Source organism: Corythoichthys intestinalis, chromosome 14 (assembly GCF_030265065.1).
Source record: "Corythoichthys intestinalis isolate RoL2023-P3 chromosome 14, ASM3026506v1, whole genome shotgun sequence".
Lineage (NCBI taxonomy): Eukaryota > Metazoa > Chordata > Actinopteri > Syngnathiformes > Syngnathidae > Corythoichthys > Corythoichthys intestinalis.
In genome coordinates, this window is record NC_080408.1 from 11107113 (window position 1) to 11127756 (window position 20644).

At 38.0% G+C, this 20644-nt stretch overlaps 1 protein-coding gene across 4 annotated transcripts in view; it reads left to right on the forward strand.

The window, feature by feature from the left end:
* atp6v1h (ATPase H+ transporting V1 subunit H) overlaps nucleotides 1-20644 on the forward strand; it is a 77727-nt gene that overhangs the window by 21347 nt on the left and 35736 nt on the right. For 3 of the 4 annotated variants that reach the window (XM_057856923.1, XM_057856924.1, XM_057856925.1), the window contains 6 exons: nucleotides 36-195; nucleotides 7788-7887; nucleotides 7967-8056; nucleotides 10407-10520; nucleotides 13165-13269; nucleotides 18766-18825. In XM_057856923.1, coding sequence (XP_057712906.1) covers nucleotides 92-195; nucleotides 7788-7887; nucleotides 7967-8056; nucleotides 10407-10520; nucleotides 13165-13269; nucleotides 18766-18825 — 573 coding nt within the window. In that variant the 5' untranslated portion in view covers nucleotides 36-91. The remainder of the gene's footprint in view (nucleotides 1-35; nucleotides 196-7787; nucleotides 7888-7966; nucleotides 8057-10406; nucleotides 10521-13164; nucleotides 13270-18765; nucleotides 18826-20644) is intronic. The other variant, XM_057856926.1, reaches the window with a different exon arrangement.

Genomic DNA, 20644 nt, shown 5'->3' on the forward strand with positions numbered 1-20644 from the left:
TCATGTGTGCTGCTGTGTTCCTCCAATTCATTCAGGTGGTGTCTACCTCACGGTCTGTCTCTACATAAGGTCCATTAACTAGCAGCTGAGGATGGACATCCGCGGAGCAGTGGACGCTGCTGTCCCCACTAACATCATCGCTGCCAAGGCGGCAGAGGTTCGCGCCAATCTGGTCAACTGGCAGTCGTACCTGCAGTAAGTAAAACACAACATCTTGTAGTCCGAGGGGTAGTAAATGCTGTTATATGGTTAGAAACTGAGTCACAGTCTTAAAGCGTTCCTTCCTCTTTTTTGGCTCTTTTGGTGTCCTGAAAACTCTTTTTGTACTTGGGTGTTTCTTAGAAAATGTGATTTAAGGGTCCCCAATACAACTTTCCTGCATTAGTCCACCCTGGAAATTTGCAAGGGAAAATGATGATGGAGATGTCTATTGTACCAGGTAGGCCTGCAAAATACTTGTATATCGTTTGAACATCGCCTTCGCAATGTGCACAAGCGCAATAGTCCCATCACAGGACGTGCAATTTTTTTTTTTTTTTTTTTTAATGTCAATTTTTGTTTTTCTTCATAAAAGCAGCAAATGTGCAGAGACATGGCTTCCCGGGTCCCTTTTTAGTACACCAAACTTCAGCATTCAAAGATAAAGCCCCTTAGCCTGGATTAAACAGTATTATACGAATACTAGGGATTTCCCTATCGCAAATTTTTGCAACCGAGTCGGAGTCACCTGATTTTGAGAATCTGCCGATACCGAGTACCAATCCGATTCCGCAAAATTTTTATTTTTTCTTTGAGGCTCACGCTGCAGAGAGCAGCCTCTCACTTACACAATAAATGATTACCTATAGTACAATTCAGACTGTGTACTAGGCCTGAACGATATTGGAAAAAACTATTGTCGCGATTTTTTGGGGCCTTGCGATATATTGCGATATTGTATTGCGATATTAAAATATATATATATATATATATATATATATATTTTTTTTTTCTAAAAAGAAATTTTCACTAGATGACTTGAATAGCTGTTTGGAAAGACTTTGGATGACTCACCATCACCACAGTGTACAGTGATCCTTCATTTTTCGCAGTTAATGGGGACCAGAACCCGCCGCGATAAGTGAAAAACTGAGAAGTAACGCCCCCCCCCCTTTTTTTTTTTTTTTTTTTGTTTTTGTTTTTTGTGCTCGATGTATTTATTCAGATTTAGCGTTGGAAAGAGATACAGTTGTGGTCAAAAGTTTACGTACACTTGTGAAGAACATAATGTCATGGCTCTCTTGAGTTTCCAGTTATTTCTACAACTCTGATTTTTCTCCGATAGAGTGATTGGAACAGATACTTCTTTGTCACAAAAAACATTCATGAAGTTTGGTTCTTTTATGACTTTATTATGGGTTAACAGAAAAAGTGATCAAATCTGCTGGGTCAAAAATGTACATACATGGATCTGAAAAAGCGAATCATTGACTTGAACAAGTCAGGAAAGTCACTTGGAGCCATTTCAAAGCAGCTGCAGGTCCCAAGAGCAACAGTGCAAACAATTGTTTGTAAGTATAAAGTGCATGGCACTGTTTTGTCACTGCCACGATCAGGAAGAAAACGCAAGCTATCTCCTGCTGCTGAGAGAAAATTGGTCAGGAGGGTGAAGATTCAACCGAGAATCACCAAAAAGCAGATCTGCCAAGAATTAGAAGCTGCTGGAACACAGGTGTCAGTGTCCACAGTCAAGCGTGTTTTGCATCTCCATGGACTGAGAGGCTGCCGTGCAAGAAGGAAGCCCTTGCTCCAATAGCGGCACCTTAAGGCTCGACTGAAGTTTGCTGCTGATCACATGGACAAAGATAAGACCTTCTGGAGGAAAGTTCTGTGGTCAGACGAAACAAAAATCGAGCTGTTTGGCCACAATGCCCAGCAATATGTTTGGAGGAGAAAAGGTGAGGCCTTTAACTCCAAGTTCACCATGCCTACCGTCAAGCACGGTGGTGGTAGTCTTATGCTGTGGGGCTGTTTTGCTGCCAATGGAACTGGTGCTTTACAGAGAGTAAATGGGATAATGAAGAAGGAGGATTACCTTCAAATTCTTCAAGATAACCTAACGTCATCAGCCCGAAGATTGGGTCTTGGGTGCAGCTGGGTGTTCCAACAGAACAATGAACCCAAACACACATCAAAAGTGGTAATGGAATGGCTAAATCAGGCTAGAATTAAGGTTTTCGAATGGCCTTCCCAAAGTCCTGACTTAAATCCCATTGAGAACTTGTGGACAATGCTGAAGAAACAAGTCCATGTCAGAAAGCCATCAAATTTAACTGAACTGCACCAATTCTGTCAAGAGGAGTGGTCAAAGATTCAACCAGAAGCTTGCCAGAAGCTTGTGGATGGCTACCAAAAGCGCCTAATTGAAGTGAAAATGGCCAAGGGACATGTTACCAAATATTAGCGCTGCTGTATGTATATTTTTAACCCAGCAGATTTGATCACTTTTTTCTGTTCACCCATAATAAATTCATAAAAGAACCAAACTTCATGAATATTTTTTGTGACAAAGAAGTATCTGTTCCAATTACTCTATCAGAGAAAAATCAGAGTTGTAGAAATAACTGGAAACTCAAAAGAGCCATGACATTATGTTCTTCACAAGTGTATGTAAACTTTTGACCACAACTGTACATATAAGACATGTTTTTTAAAGGCAATTTTGTGGGTGAACTATAACCAAGTAAGCATGTGCCGGTATGAGATTTTGACGCTATGATAACCTTAAGCAAAAATACTGTGGTTTCACAGCATCACGGTATTGCAATTATAGCTCTAAAATGTGTTATTTAGAGATGTATGAGTTTTAAAAAAAAATCCACTGAATAGGATTTTTCACAACATATTTGCAAATCAGAACATCAACGTGATTATAATGTTAAAATAAACAACTGAAATTTTTTAAATAAAATTGAAATAAATAGATATTATTGACTAAACCCACAGCCACAGCTCAAGTTGCTAAACATTAGCAACAAAAATAACAATTTTCCATAAAAAAGTAAAAACACTTCTAAATAAAATTATATACATACATACATACATACATATATATATCATGTATTGCAGGTTTAACTGACTTTAAAACGCCATCTCAACATTTTTAGAGACTTGTTCATTTTCATCATATTTCTCTCGCACTCCAGGTTATTGATGCAGGAATGTGAGTACTTTTAAAGGTTAATATACCACTACTACTATTAATATTAATTAGTTGAATATTAATGGTGAGTGAGTGCAGGAGACACAACCCGTAAGTATAACTCGTATCATTATTTACACATTATAGACACACGCACCCTCTCTCAACACAGTCTTCTGAGCGAAAAAACACCACAGTCTGTATTATGAAAATGTTATTTTGAACTAGGGCTGTCAAACGATTACAATTTTTAATCGAGTTAATTACAGCTTAAAAATTAATTAATCGTAATTCAAACCATCTATAGAATATGCCATATTTTTCTCTAAATTATTGTTGGAATGGAAAGATAAGACACAAGACGGATATATACATTCAACATACGGTACATAAGTACTGTATTTGTTTATTATAACAATAAATCAACAAGATGGCATTAACATTATTAATATTCTCTTAAAGTGATCCATGGATAGAAAGACTTGTAGTTCTTAAAAGATAAATGTTAGTACAAGTTATAGAAATGTTATATTAAAACCCCTCTTCATGTTTTCGTATTATTAAAATTTGTAAAATTTTCAATCAAAAAATAAACTAGTAGCTCGCCATTGTTGATGTCAATAATTACACCATGCTCACTCATGGTACTAACCCATAAAATCAGTTGGACCCAAGCGCCAGCAGAGGGAGCCAAACACCAAAAAACAAGTAATAAGCGCGCATTACACTGTACTGTCATTTTAGTCTGTTTGAGCAGGGCATGTGCGTTAATTGCGTCAAATATTTGAACGTGATTAATTTAAAAAAATAATTACCGCCCATTAATAACGCGATAATTTTGACAGCCCTATTTTGAACAGATGTTTACAATGGCGGAAGACTTTACAAAAGTATGCTCACAGTGAAGATAGTGAGGAAACAAGTTAGCCGTCTTGGCATGCTAACGAGCCACGTTAATAGCCTCGTTAACAAGCTTACGTTATAGAATTTGTTGTACTTTCGCTAGTCACACGAAACGTCCTGGAGTGAACTCTCATAGCCGTTCATGACAGCTTTTACTTACCTTAAATTTTGTGTAAAGTGATGGATGATGGTCACGAAAATGTGAAATCATGTTGGAGGTGTTGCCTGCACGTCGGCTGTCCTTCCTCCTCTAAGCTGCAACCGTCTGTTTCTTTTCAGTAGCCGAAATACTCTCATACTAGCCTTAACTTTTTGAGGGGGTTTTGAAAAAGCTCAAGTGTAGTTTTGACAGCAACAGCAGTGTAACCAAGACACAGGACAGAGCAACAGCTGGAGAGGGAAGTCTGAGCACTGCCGCTCCAAGCCATTTCTTTGTTTTGAAACCGTGTCGTTTTAATACCACGGTAAACCTTACCGAACATGCCGATAACCAAGTGTGTATTTTAGTGACCACCCAATCAGAGGCTGGTATTTAAGACAGATTGTGTGTGGATGTTGTCTTTTTTTTTTTAAATGTCAATGCAAAATATCTTGCAAGGTTTTTGCACTGTTCATAGTTACAATAAGGAAAAGTTCATGTAAGTTTAATTCACTTCTCCCCTCTGTTGTTATGGCAACTGTACACTGGTTTGGTTCTGGGGTAACGGGGGGCCCAAGCACAGAGGCAGAAGTCAAGCTGGCAGTGGTAACGAGTTTATTAAAGGTCTGATAGCATGGCAGATGGTGTCCGAAGTATCAGGTGGGCGGTTTGGTGGTTGAGAAAGTAAGCTGCCAGGTAGGCATTCTAGCAGGCAGGCAGTACAGAATTTAGGGAAAAAACCAAAATGACCCTAAAAATGGCCCCAACAATATTCTAATCCTGATGGTCATTGGGATACACCATGTAAAAGCGGTTTTAAGGTTTTGATGCAGCTCATGTATTGGATGTTATTAGTGTGCTGGTGTACCCTAATGACATAGGCTTGGTAAGTGTGGTGTGTGACATTTCCATCTCAGGTGTCATTAGCAGTAGCATGTTAGTTGTAACGTAAAGTGGAAACACGTGGTGGATAATACAGTGATGCATATTTTTATTATTAATCACAGCTGGGCAGAGTAAAGATTTAATGATGGCGATTGAACAAGGAACAAAATACATTTACTTGGCATTATTACACATAGCAAACAATTACAGTAGTCACAGAATAGATTGGGCTTTAGTTTGCAGTTTCCATTGCACTTTGTTCTCAGTTCGCTCCTAGGCATGAGATTCTGACAGTATGATAACCTCAAGCCAAAAAAAAAATCACAGTATCACGGTATTGCAATTACAGCTCTAAAATGTGTTGCTTTGAGGTATATGGGTTGAAAAAAAAGTTTTCCATTCAACAGGATTTTTATTTTTCAAAAACATATTAGTCTATTGGAACCCATGTACAGTATTATGTTAAGTTAAAATAAATATAAAAAAATAACTGAAATATTCCAAATGAAATAAAAATAAATGCAGTCCTTTTGGTGAGCTTAAACCCACAGCCACACCTCAACGTTCTTACCATCAGAACAAAAATAATTGAATTATTTTCCATAAAAAGCACGTGTGTATGCCTCGTGTCATATTTGCATTATATACACTCTTTCTCAACACAGACAGTTGCCAGAGAGAAAAAAAGACATGTTTTACCACCGTTAGACACACTAAACACACTGGAGTTAACCCTCGTAGCTGATGGGAAATGTTCATGACAGTGTTTACTCACCTTTTATTTTGTAATAATGCAAAATCATACTGGATGTATTGCCTTCTCGGCAGCCACCCTCCGCAAACATGTTTTATATGTATGTCGGTTGGCCCTCGTCTAAGCTGCGGACGTCTAACATTTCTATTTCCGAAGTATTCCCATATCAGCGATTTCGTTTTCTTCGATTTGGGGAAAAAGTACAGGAGTTTCACCTCCTCCAGCCATCGTGTAGCGCAGCTGATTCACTGACACTGAGCAACAACCGGTTGGGTAGGGTTGAGCCTTGCAAGTCGAAGTCAGGGATTTCTCCCTGCATTTTTAGGACATAAAAATAGCTAATACCGTAAGGACAGTATGAGGGAAATTTTTTGCGGTTTTGAAACCGTGACGTTTTCATACCACGGTATACCTTGAAACCGGTAATCAGCACATGTCTATAACAGGGTACCCGCGTGTTATCAAAAGCATTAAAAAAGCATTGAATTTAGTTTTCCATTATTAAAGGTATTAAAAGTATTAAATTAGCTGTCGTAAGTCTGGAATTTTTTCACCGTGGTTTTAATTTTCAAGAACATCTCAGTGCAACCTAAATTATATCGGTGACGAAGTTTTTTTTTTTTTAAATCCATAACGAAGATGACGCGTAGAATTTTTACGATGCACTGCACCTCGTGCGTGCGCGCCGTTAGCATCATTAGCGTCAACATCACAACAGCAGGCAATCGCACAGTACTGTGTGCTAACGCAAGGAACTGCTCAGATGCCTTAGTTGTTATGTTCGACGAAAGCCTCAACAAGACAACCAAGTCCAAACAGTTGGACCAGCATGTGAGGTATTGGATCGGCGACCAAGTCGCATCCAGATACTTTGGGTCGCAGTTTATGGGTCATGCGAAGGCAGTGGACCTGCTTAACATTTCTAAGTAAGTTGCCAATTTCTCCAATTAAAATGTGTTAGATGCAATAATGTATTTCTGCACGGTTTGCCTTTCGAATGAATGTGAATTTCGCAGTTTTAACTCAAGAGTTAGACATGTTCAATGGGGTATTGGCAGGTGCACTAGCCTTAGCATGGATAAACCGGAGTCGTAGATTCACCATCACTCTCAGATACACAACACGGTTGACACTGTCTATTATTGGAACGAGTGCGGGGTAACGTTGATCTGAATAACATGGCATGGTGATAGGTAAATTATATTTTAGGTGATAGTAAAACACCTCCTGGTATATTTAAATGTTTTTCTTGATTAAATGGATGTATGGATTTTCTCTATCTGATTAAAAGAAATGTCTTCAATAGCTAACAAGGGATTAACATGTGTTTTGTATACTTCTTGTAATGTGATTAGAAAAAAAACGATTACCAAGGGAAATGGTCATGTGTAGCTTTTTTATTTTGTGGTAATAAATGGTAAACTACTGCCATTTAGTGGCTGTTTTTTAAACTTTCACTGTCAATTGCAAGCACTTTACAGTTAAGGTGTCCAACCTGACAATCACCTACCTACCACCTTGACAAGGTCCTCTTAAAAGGGAAACCTGTTGTATTGCAAATGTAATTTCTGAAGTTGCTTTACAATAATAGTGTAAAATCCATTTTATCCTGGGGGAAAAAATTCTGAAAGACCTTATATTTAAATGTGTTTTAATTGTATCTTCAATAAATGTGCATTCTTTTGTCAAACACACTTAGTAAGTGAGGTTAAATTTGATGTTCAGTGCTTTATTTTTTTAATATGATTCAATATTATCTAAATATTGGGTGCAAGAAAAGTATTAATTTTCAGTTGAAATGGCATTAAAAAAGGTCTTAAAAGTCTTGAATTTAGATTTATCAATCCTGGGGGGACACTGTATAATCACCACCGTACATTTTAACTGATTGGCACACCATGGCTGACAATTTATGAATTTGTTAGGAGTCAGATGATATCCGCTGAGGATTGTGAGTTCATCAAGAAGTTTGAAGTGGCCAACTCTGAGGAAAAGCAGCTCATCCTGACAAATGAAGGACATCAGGTACTTGTGTTCGTTCACAATAAGATGCTCAGACTGAATGCTTAGGCGCTCTCATTATATTCCTTTTTTAAATATGCAGTGTGCAAAGACCTTTCTCAACTTGATGGCGCACATCTCCAAGGAACAGACTGTCCAGTATATCCTGACTCTCATTGATGACACTCTGCAGGTATTGTGTACTGCTGGTGACAAAAGTATTTTAAACGGAATCCGTCCTAAGCAACAAAAAAGACATTTGTCTAGCCTCAATATTATGTCCATTACTGAACCGGTAAATTTGTCAGTACTGTATGCAGGGTTAAACATTTCAATTGTAAATTTTAAAATTGCACTTGAAAATTCATGAATATTGATATTTTACACTTAAAAGTAAAGTTTGGATTATCAAGCTTATTCATAGTTGTGTACTGTTAACCATTAGTGAAACAAACAAACAAACAAACAGAAAAAACAAGTTTTGGCAAGCACCAATGCAGTTTATGTAGTGGTTAGATGACAACTCAGACGCTTTGGGTTTTCGTCTAACACGTTTAATTTATTAAGGCCATTATAATAGAGGTTAATATGTTTTAAAATGATTCTTATACTGACATGACAAGAGTTGGTGTCACTGTCTAAACTGTTCTTAACCTAACTATAGAACAGATGACAGGGTTTCCCCTTGGCTTTTATGGAGCTGTGGTGGTGGGCTGCATCGGAGTCGGACAGCCTCACCATGTCGTGCCACGGCCCGTTTTTTTCCCCAAGATGAACAATAACAAAGATAGATCTGAAATATTTCATGAGCCAGGCTAATGTCGTAGCTCACAGCTACTTTTCCATGTCCGTAAAATGCGTTGATTACAGCTACGTTACCTAATATAATAATACGACTTTTTTCTCGTAGCAATAGAACGACGTACATCGTACAGGGGTTGGCAACTGAAAAATGTTGAAAGAGCCATATTTGAACAAAAAAATTAACTGATACAGTATGTCTGGACCCGCAATAAATTAAAAGCCTTGTATAAGCCTTATAATGAAAGCAACACCGGCTGTATGTATTGATATTGGGTATATTAGCCTACTATCAAAATGACTAAATTGGCTACAAATACATAATTAGCCTTCATGATAAAATGATTATTTTCCCTGCAGTGGATTCTATAGAGAATGATTCACCACTTGACTACTCTGTTGTACCATGCCACCTGAAGTTTAACTTCATTACAATATTAATGAATTGAAAGCATGTTTGTCCTCCTACAGAAACCATATTAAAACAAAAAATATATTTCCCTCCCCCATCTTTTTCCATTTTCAAAATCTTTGAAAAAGCTCCAGGGAGCCACTAGGGCTCTAGAGCCGGTAGTAGTCCTTCTTTTTCCTTTTATTTGGTCCTAATACGTACTACATTACCACAACAATAATAATCTTTCTGTAACGGACCCATTTTAAGGAGTAGGGGGGGAAATTCTAATAGCCGTGTAAAGAGTTTTACTAGTTTCGGTTCGTGAACTACATTTCCGCACAACGCACATCGAGGTACCATTAACTTAGCAAGGAGAGGTATGAGAGTCATTTTTCGAGTGTCCCATAGCTCGCAAAATTTGGGGAAAAAAGCGCATTTATCAGTTTTGTCAGCTATGATTGCGTGTATCCATCTGCCAAAACAGCCTGATAGCATAGATATAAGTACACCTGGATCTCGTTACAGCGGCGGCGCTCTGAAAATAGAGCAAGGATCTATTTTGGCCGCGCCTCTTGGTGCAAATTCATTCAAACTTGGTCTTTGGTCCAAGAGGGCCATCAACTGCTCACTTTCGCCGAAAAGTCAGATCCAAACTACTGTAATGCCCCGGATATGGGGAAGAAGGAGAGGACTCAGTATTGGCTTACCCACTTTACTGTGGTAACAATAATAAAGAAAAACGATAACAAAATAGCAGCGGGCTGCCGTGACATGCGACCGCTATCTCGCTCGTTCTCCCATTCTTCCTACTCGCTTCCCCCTGCGTCACAGCTCCCCAGTACAATCGTCTCATGAGGGGTCCGCATAATTACGGACATTACAATACACAATGAATAGGTTGCCGCTGAACCCTTCTCCCTCTCTGTGGGGTGGCGTGGCTCAGTGGTAGAGTAGTTCAATTCTCCGCCCTGATGAACTCGCCTAAGTGTCCTTGAGCAAGATACTGAACCCCACGTTGCTCCTGGTGCTGCCTCACCAGTAGGTGGATGGCGAGATAGTGTAAAGCGCTTTGAGCGCCTTGAAAGGTGGAAAAGCGCGATATAAGTATAACACCATTTACCACTCTGCTGCTTCTAGTTTGAAAACGGCTTTAAAACATTTTTTTTAATTTAAAAAAAAAAAAAAAAAAAGCATCTCATTTGTCAGGCGTGGCGACTTTTATGTTGGTGTGGCGGTGCGCCACAATCTCTTATGTGTAGGGGAAACCCTGGATGAAATTCTTTTGCTATCATACTTCTGCAAATGCTTGAATTTGGGTAAGCTAATTAAAACCTAAAATGTGATGCAGGAGAATCATCAGAGGGTTAGCATCTTCTTCGATTATGCAAAGAAGACAAAGAACACGGCCTGGTCCTACTTTCTCCCAATGCTGAACCGCCAAGACCTCTTCACCGTCCACATGGTGAGTTCATCGTTTATCTTTGGAAACAAGAGGATGTTGCTAAGCCTTCATTTTGACGTCAATCAGCAATTTACAGAAAATTAACCTTTGTCCATGGTCTGAATTTAAAAAAAAAAAAAAAAAAATTGGAGGCCTCCTAATCATCCAGACATTAATAATTCCTCACAAAACGCAGTCTCTTATCAAAAACAGGCAATTAATTTCATATTACCCAGGCAACCTTTAGAAATGAGGCTGGACCACCCAGCGATATTGCAGTCAGATCTAAAATAAGAGGCCCATACAGTCATTAAAAAGGCCATCCCTCACCAACTTTAATAATTTAGGTTAGATGTGTCAAAGTCTGATTTTTATATGTGTAGATAAATAGATTTACAGCTACATCTTTCAAATTTAGTTTTCTTGTTGTTTTGTACCATTGTTTATTTGGATAACATCAACCTTGCATGTATCTAGGACTGTAACAACTCATAAAATAATAAAATTCCCCAAAAAGGTCAAAGGAGCATCCCTGCCTTGAAGCTTGGAAGGCATCATTTTTCCACATATAACCTGTGTAGAAATAAGTCTATGTGATGGTCCTGAACCAAGACGAAAGAGTCTGTAAAAGTAGAGAATCTCCAAAGTTTAGGGTCTTTTTATACTAATCAAAGAAGATATCACAGCCATTTGTACCACAACAGCATGTCCACCATTGTGAGGTAATCAATTTTAGCGAATTCATAGCTATTGTAAGTTAGAATGTGTTTTGAATCAATAGCTATTGTAAGTTAGAATGTGTTTTAATTCCTTCAGAAGTGATAACTGATAGACACAATCTCTGGTATAAATTAATTGATAATTAAACAACAACAAACGCCATAACTCTGACTGAATCATTGAGCATGCAGACTACAGTAATAGCCAGTTAACAGCCAGCCAACACTACTCCCAATCACAGAAGCCCACATCATTTAATCATGATGATTTTTTTTTTATTAGTACTCAAAGGGAAAGTTGTCTACTCTGACGTTGCACTACATAAAAAAGCAAACATTACGCAACACAGGGGCTAACACCAACAGAAGTTAAAAGACAAGAAAACAACAATGGATCAGCGAGGCCTGTTGTTCACGGCAGTTATAGCTACAGGGATCAGGCTTTGCCGTAGCAAGCTTCTAAATTTAATGGTTCAATCTTAGGAGACCTGCGCTTGCTTTTTTTCAAAGCCATACACAGTAGTGTGTGAGAATGGCAACTCCATTGCCTGGACAAAATATTACGAAAACCTCACATGAACATGTTGCGGTTATTCATGCAAATGCAAATCATTCTTTATTTATACAGTGGTACCTCTACTCAAGGGCGTATGTTTGGTGTCAACATTGGTAGGGACGATATAACAGCATAACCTGCATGCAAATTTTGCTAATAAGTAGAGGTGTGCAAAATTTCCGATTCTTAGATTATTCGCGGTTCGGCCGTGAAAGATTCGAGAACGATTCACAAACATCCAAATTCCTATTATTGAAATATGCCAAGTAAAGTGGAAGTAAAGCACAGTCAGCGCGGTCATCAGGACGCAATGAGGATCGGACCGAGAGTAAATATCATGCTCAACTCATGCCGCTAGATAAAAAAAACAATAATACCTGACTGTGGCCGACATCCGCTACAAACTATGACCACAGTATGCTACAGTAGATATCACATGTATAAATAACTAGATGCAAAAATAAGACTCTGTGGCATTAGCACATGTATAGAAAACTAGATACGAAATGACAGACGTTAGTAAACTGCAGCCATCTTAAAGCAGTAGACTTCTCTGGAAGGCTGTTGTAGCGAACCTTCCAATCGAACCTAATTTACCTAAAATACTCCTAAATCGGCAAAATCTTGACTTGAATCTATCTTTAAATGATGGAACAGTTTTAAAACTTTCACATGTCGAAAGTAGACAGAAGCAAAATTATGGAATAACGGGAGCAATTTAAAAAAATTTTAACAGTGGATTCACAACATTAAATGAATCGAATGTAGTTTAAAGCTGCTGATGCAGAATAGGGACTTGAGTATTTTACTTACTGTTTTTAACTGTTAACTTGATACTTTATTTTAGCCTGAGAGGATTTTTGGACAATTTTTGTTACTATTGTACGAAACGTTAAAAGCAGCAAATAGCTGGGGGGGGTTTCTGGCTGGACTGTCGCCTTATATAACTGAGAAGCAGACTCAGACGTTGGACTGGATTTCTGATAGCTGTACTCTGGTTTGGCCCACATAAGGATGTAAGTTGTTTCAGCTAATATATGTTTGTGTATGCGTTTGTAATTAAGTTTACAGCTACAGTTTGTGGAGGTACGTGTGAGCAATTTGCCGTGAGAATTGTAAATACGTTAGCATTCGTAGCATTTAAGCTCGCGGACTTTTTTTTAGGCAAGTTAGGCTAATTTAATCTCCTACATAACCGTAAGTAGAGGTACCACTGTATTGTATTTAAGATTTTTACTCGCATTTTGATTACAACCTGAAAAATATTCACCTATTTATTTATTTATTTATTTATTCTTTTTTGTTGTTGTGTTTTTTATGTTTTATTTTTTGCAATGATGCATATTGCAATTGTGTCACTTATTATATTTTTTCAATATTCCACACGCAGGCGGCAAGGATCATCGCCAAGTTGGCTGCTTGGGGGCGCGACCTGATGGAGGGAAGTGACTTGAACTACTACTTTAACTGGATCAAAAGCCAGCTTAGCTCACAGGTATGGGAATTGGCATGTTTTTGTCATTTGCGATGAATACTGCAAATTGTAATCGTTGCGAAAGGCTGGTATTTCCTGAAGTTCTTTTTTCGGATGTCACTTTATATTGCAACTATAACTGGCTATAATACAGTTCAAAACATTAACTGTACATTAGAGTCTTGTAATGTTTAATACATTAATTTATTTTATTTTTTCTAAAAATTTTCATTTAGATATAGGTATTCATTAATTAAAAAAACAAAACAAAATCACAACCTCATTTAGCAGTATAAATTTAAACCAATGTAAATATCCCATTTTTTTAATATCAAGTAATTAGTTAATAATAATTATAAAAATTAATAGTAAATACTCAGCCGGATCTTTGTCAATATCTGAAACATAACGGGACACCAAAGTGTGGACAAAGGAATCTACTAAAATAACACTTTTCATTAAGGTTGCCAACAGTCCCTTAAAAACGGAACTTTCCCGTATTCAGAGACAAAAATACACGTCACGTATTGAGCTTTCAAGACACGCGTTTTGTCCTGTATTATCATTAAACTCTAACATAGGCTACGTTCATACTACAGGTCTTAATGCACGAATCCGATTTTTTGTCATATCCGTTTTTTTTGGCGTGCCCGTTCAGACTGCCTATATCCATTGAGACCGTTCAAGTATTACGCATGCGCACTAATTCGCAGTCCGACACGCGCTAAGCAAGAAGACCCGCATGCGCAGAACCATCAAAACAAATGACAGACGTCATCCGTCATTCCAGGGATATCATATTTTGCTTTTCAAAAGGTGGACACAAATAACAGACATAAATAATCCCCGTTTAGGCTTATATTCAAAGTTTATATGGATCGATAGCATGCACGCACTGTCCGTGCACGTCACACACACATATGTCCCGACTCTCGGCCGTGGAGGCAAAGTTGAAATATTGCTCACTTGGAACAGAGAGAAAACTGAGCATTCTCAGGCTTATCCTCAACCCATTTTTATTTTTTATGACTGTTGTCAAGCTCAGCTCTTCCTCAAAAGCCGTGTTCACTGCAAGCTAGGCGCTAATAACGCACAGGTGCATCGCTACGGTAACGACTCTCTCGCTATTTGATGACGTAATTGCTGCATTAAATCCGATTTGCGGGACTGGACAGTACAGACCGCCGCGACAGTCTGGAAAAATGTGGCCCAGATCGGATTTAGACCACATACGAAAGTGACCCAGATCGGATTTGAAATGGTCCCGTTCTATGCGACTTGTTACGTTCAGACCGTCAAGTTAATGCCTCACTCGAGTCGGAAAAACACGAAAAAATCGGATCCGTGCATTAAGAACTGTAGTATGAACGTAGCCATAGTGTCTTATTTATAGAACAAACTAATACTGGTGTGGTGCTCTTCAAGAATATGCAGGAAAACGAATTCCCCCGCCTCTCCTGCTTCGTAACCAATGAGCTGACGGAACAATGACAATACCAAATCCCACTTATCTCATTGAAAGAGCATGTTCAAAATGAGAGTTTGCACTTTTTAAAAAAAGTAGTATTAAAAAAACAGCCAAACACACACACACACACACACACACAAAAATGCTCAAGATGTATAATTTAAACCGGATTAAATTATACAGTTTTAAATCAAGCAGGACGAATGTAAATTTGATTTATAGTATTTTTTTGTATTAGGGCTGTCAAAATTATCGCGTTAACGTGCGTTAATTTTTTAAATTAATAACATTAAAATATTTAACGCATTTAACGCACATGCCCCGCTCAAACAGATTAAAATGACAGCAAAGTTTCATTTCCACTTGTTACTTGTGTTTTTTTGGTGTTTTGCCGCCCTCTGCTGGCACTTGGATGCGACTGATTTTATGGGTTTCAGCACCATAATTATTGACTTCAACAATGGCGAGCTACTAGTTTATTTTTTGATTGAAAATTTTACAAACTTTCTTAAAATGAAAACATTAAGAGCGGTTTTAAAATAAAATTTCTAAAACTTGTACTAACATTTATCTTTTAAGAACTACAAGTCTTTCTATCCATGGATCGCTTTAACAGAATGTTAATAATGTTAATGCCATCTTGTTGATTTATTGTTATAATAAACAAATACAGTACTTATGTACAGTTTGTTGAATGTATATATCTGTCTTGTGTCTTATCTTTCCATTCCAACAATAATTTACAGGAAAAATATGGCATATTTTATAGATGGTTTGAATTGCGATTAATTACGATTAATTAATTTTTAAGCTGTGATTAAGTCGATTTAAAATTTAAATTGTTTCACAGCCCTATTAAAAATACATTGCTTATAATTATTCTTATTCCATGTGCTCATATCACTCAAATATTATTCCATGTGCTTATATCACTCAAATATGCGCCTAATTAATTCAGATTGAGTAAAATTATTATAATATTATAATTTTTATTTAAAAAATAAATTTTAAAAAATCACTTTTCACTTACAAAAAAATAAAGGTTGACGGCTGTCGCATTTGACGGTAACGGGTCTACCAATGAGGTGTCCCTTGTTTGTTTTTCAGGAAGTTGCCAACCCTATAATTCACACATGTTTTGTACTATTACTGTCAAGTGAAATCCTCACACCCTTAAATTGACCTTTTAGAAAATGAAACTAAACAACAATCTTATCACTTTTCTCAAATCACAACAAGCCCTTGTTTGTACAGACAGCAAGTGAACTTTACATCATCTTCCCAAATGTATTTTTCAAAGCAACCAAGTATACTATTAGTTTTCTAAACCTGTGCAGATAGGTGGAAAATAATCAATACACACTTACTTTTGCTGTCATTCTCCTCATTCACGCTATCTTCACAATGAATGTCTCAGGGGAATAGAGCCTATTTTCCGGTACAGAAATCATCTGGCTCAAAGAGATGAAAACTTAAAAGTAGGAATTCCAAAATTTGCTGTAACCCACAAAAAAGAAGCTAAAATATGTTAATTGAGCAATACATTTGTGCAGTACAAATCCCAGTTGTAACCCGACACCAACAAGGACTGAAATCCTGCAGTGCCAGACGTGTCCCCCTGCTTAAGTCAGTAACCTCAGTCTAGGCCCATCTGAGGTTTGCTAGAGAGCATTTGGATGATCCAGAAGAGGAATGGGAGAATGTCATATGGTCAAACATTTTGGTAGAAACGCAACTTTTTGAGCTTGGAGTAGAAAGAATGCTGAATTGCATCCAAAGAACACCATATCTACTGTGAAGCAAGGTGGTGGAAACATCATGCTAGTTATTTTCCACCATAATGGGCAAATATATTATTTAAAAATCCGACAAAATTATTTTCTGGATTCTTTTTTCTCATTCTGTCTTTCATAGTTGAGGTATTCCTATGATAGCAATTACAGGGTTCTCATTAGGAGTGGGAACCTCTTGGTACCTCACGATACGATACTATTTGCGATACAAAGCTCACGATAACGATGATCTGACGATATGGCGACCTAGGATATTCTACAAACAACTAATAAACAGAAAAACAAGCTTCTGCTATGCATTGGAATGAGTTTATCACTAATGGTAAATGGTGTTATACTTATATAGCGCTTTTCCTTCTAGACGTCTAATCCATTTGAAGTGGAAGGGTGGCAGCCTTCCCACCCATCCCTCCCACTTCAAATGGATTGAACGTGTATGGCCGTCAATGGCAGTCAATGCCAGGCAATGAGGTCATTTTGGACCATTTAAAGTCATTTACCTATTGATTTTCAGTTACTTCCTGTTGATTTTGGGGTATTTTACGGGTCACTTGCTGTTTATTGTGCGTTACAGAACAGGAAGTGACCTGGGAATCACCCAAATGAATAGGTAGTGACTCAAACTCAACAGAAAATGACCTGTAAATGCCCTAAAATGAAAAGCAAGTGATCTCTAAATGCCCCGAAAATCGGACCGAATGACTGTGAATGCTTTGATTTTGAATGAACTAACGTTCCCAGTCTAAATGGATTGGGCGTCGAACACCGTCAATGGCAGCCTTTTCTTTTTTTTTTTTTTTAATTGACACCTTTTTAAAAACGATTTCTCGTTTCTTGACAGGAGCATATCGATAACCTTTTGGGATACAAAGTATCACGATATATCACCATTACGATATTTTGTCAAACCCCTAAAGACAATACTAACCCATTCAACAGTAACACTTTTAAAAGAGTGGATTGCCTCAATGTAATATAATTACCATAATTTTTGCACTTTAAGGAGCACCTGACCGTAAGCCGCCACCCACCAAACTTGGCACCAAAACGGCATTTGTTCATAGATAAGCCGCACTGTTCTGTCCTCACTGTGTAATGGGATAGTTAGACCGAAAGATATTAACCAGTAACACTTTATTTAACAGCGGCATAATACGACTGTCATAAAACCATATGAACCATTCATTGCTTCAAGAAGCTTATTTGGCCATCACTGCTCCCTTGGGGGAGACAGTGAACCTCTGCTGCCATCTGCTGTCAACACTGTTGTTGTCCAACATGCTTCTTAGCATGCATTGCAGTGCTACATGTGTAAAAAAACGATCAAAATTCATGTTGCGTGCTAATTATTTCTTCGGTTACTGTTCCATTTGTTTCATTAATTGCTAGTTATGGTGTTTGGTAACCCTTTATTTGACAGTGGTGCCATGGATGTCATAAGACAATCATAATTATGACATGGGCACGACTTGAATGTTTATGACAGATGTCATCCGGCAAATTATGTCACTAACTCCATTTATGTCCAGCTCGGATAGTTTACGTCCATTCAAAAGTGAGATCATTTGCCAGATAATACTAAATGACATCTGTTATAAGCATTGATTAATGCTCATAGTTGAGGTATACTTATGATGGCCATTACAGGGTTCTCTTCTCATCTTTTTAAGTGGGAGAACCTGCACAATTGGTGGCTGACTAAATACTTTTTTGCCCCATTGTAAATTAATGAGTCTGAGAGATGATTCATATATACAATATCACCAGGCATTCCAAAAATATTTACCAAAGTCTCAGGTTTCGACTATAAATGAACGATTTTCATTCTAGTATCCTTGAAAAACAAAACAATACTATTTGAATCACATGTAGATGAGCCCATAACCTTAAAATAAGTGGCAATTATTTTTGCATTAGAGGGGCCATTTAGTTACATATAGAGGAAAAAGGCTATTTGCCATGGCTGTAAAATGCTCAAATATACTTTCACATGGGGACAAGGTGCATGCACTCTACAGTACATTAAGTACTTTATTCCGCGTAATTGCTCTTGACTGTGCCCCTGCCAGAGCTTGCGTTGATTACTAATTGTAGTTTTCCATTCATTACTCACATCCGGACAAAGCAGGATTTGATTTTGCATTAACTGTTGATTTCCTTCCCAAGTGTTTTGAGTCGTTGGTCATTTTCTGCTCTCACAGTTGCAGCCTTCTCCACTCCATGCTTCGGGTGTTTATTTTGTTTATCTCTCATTAGAACCTACACGGTACAGGTCCAGACACTGGCTCGGCAACGGGAACTATTTCCCCCAGCGAAGTGAGTATGAGCAAGGTTCATCGAAAATCAGCCTTCCACTCTTCTCTGGACTTCAACTTCTTCCATTCGTCATTTCTCGCTCCCTCTCTCTTTCTCTCAATGAATGACTAAAGATAGCAGAGGTGTTCTCTTTCAGTATACAGCACCTGACACAGGGTTCCGTGTGTCAACGGCATGATGTTTGCTGCCGCTGTTTGCTTTTAAGAGTGCATGATGTACAAGTCACGTAACGCTGATGGCGCATGACAAATGGCTTTCTCCAGATTGAATTTGAATAGCACTTAGTATGGCAGCAACAGCATCCATCTGTGATCATGATTTACTACTGCTCATTCCCTAACCCCACCCCAGCACACACACACACACACACACATCCGAGTAGGGCCTAATTATTCCGTAGAACGTATTCTGAATGTGTCAATAAAGTTAACCTATCTTTTCTAGCCAGGTAACCTCCACTCCTTCATCCTTATTTCCTTTTATTCATCACTCAATTAACAGGATGGTTGTCGCCTTCTCTTTTAATCTCTATTGACATGATTCTCACTCAGGTGTGATGGGACTCTTTGCCCCTGCTTGGTCTCTGCCCTGTGTGTTTGCACTATCGCGATCAAGCATGTGCTAAAGATGTACTTGTTCACTGACAGACTGCATGTGCTGTACTCCAGGTGGTGCTGATGGTGGTGGTGATGATGCAAGTTTTATAAAGCTGAGCCTCTAAAGTCCAACACTATGCATTCCCAGTCTACGGTCAATACTAAATTCATGTTTTAGATCATACAAGCAGTATGGCCTTGAGTTGCTAGGGTTTGTATATAAAGTGAAACCAATACAGCCGAATAGCAGATAAAAATACTTTCCTTAGAGATGCAGCTGTAATGAAGTAAAAGGACACCATAAACGGGCCAATGTGCAGCCGTATTGTGGCGAGCGACGTGGAGGAGAATCAGAACGACAGAGTTTGTTTTGCTTGTGCTCCATACACCGCTCAACCCCAAGAGACGCCACCTTTATGGAAAAGAAAACACCAGAACGTAACAACTGCAGCCATCACTCTCGATATTGGTTGCCACAACTACCCATGAACCATTGCGGGGTAACACATAATAAATAACTGTCGCTCTAGTGCAGGGGTGTCCAAACTTTTTTGCAAAGGGGGCCAGATTTGGCGTGGTAAAAATTTGGGGGGCCGACCTTGGCTGACGTCCTTTACGTAGAACAATATATTTAAGCAAAATTTAGCAAGCCGTTCAGTGTGTCACATTTGCTTTATTATTTTTTTTTTTAATGAATAATTTCAACAATCTCGCAACTAGCCTTTGCGGCGTTCTCTTTCGACTCTCGGGCTCTTGCGAAATACTACTGCTGTGAATTTAAACTAGCTTCAGGTTGCTTTAATTTCTCGCTGCGTATCTTCTCTGTAATCTTGTACATATCAGCGTGTCTTGTTTGGAAATATCTAGGGCTGTCAAACGATTAAAATTTTTAATCGAGTTAATTACAGCTTAAAAATTAATTAATCGAAATTAATCGCAATTTAAACCATCTATAAAATATGCCATATTTTTCTGTAAATTATTGTTGGAATGGAAAGATAAGCCACAAGACGGATATATACATTCAACATACGGTACATAAGTACTGTATTTGTTTATTATAACAATAAATCAACAAGAAGGCATTAACATTATCAACATTCTCTTACAGCGATCCATGGATAGAAAGACTTGTAGTTCTTAAAAGATAAATGTTACTACAAGTTATAGAAATTTTATATTAAAACCCCTCTTAATGTTTTCGTTTTATTAAAATTTGTAAA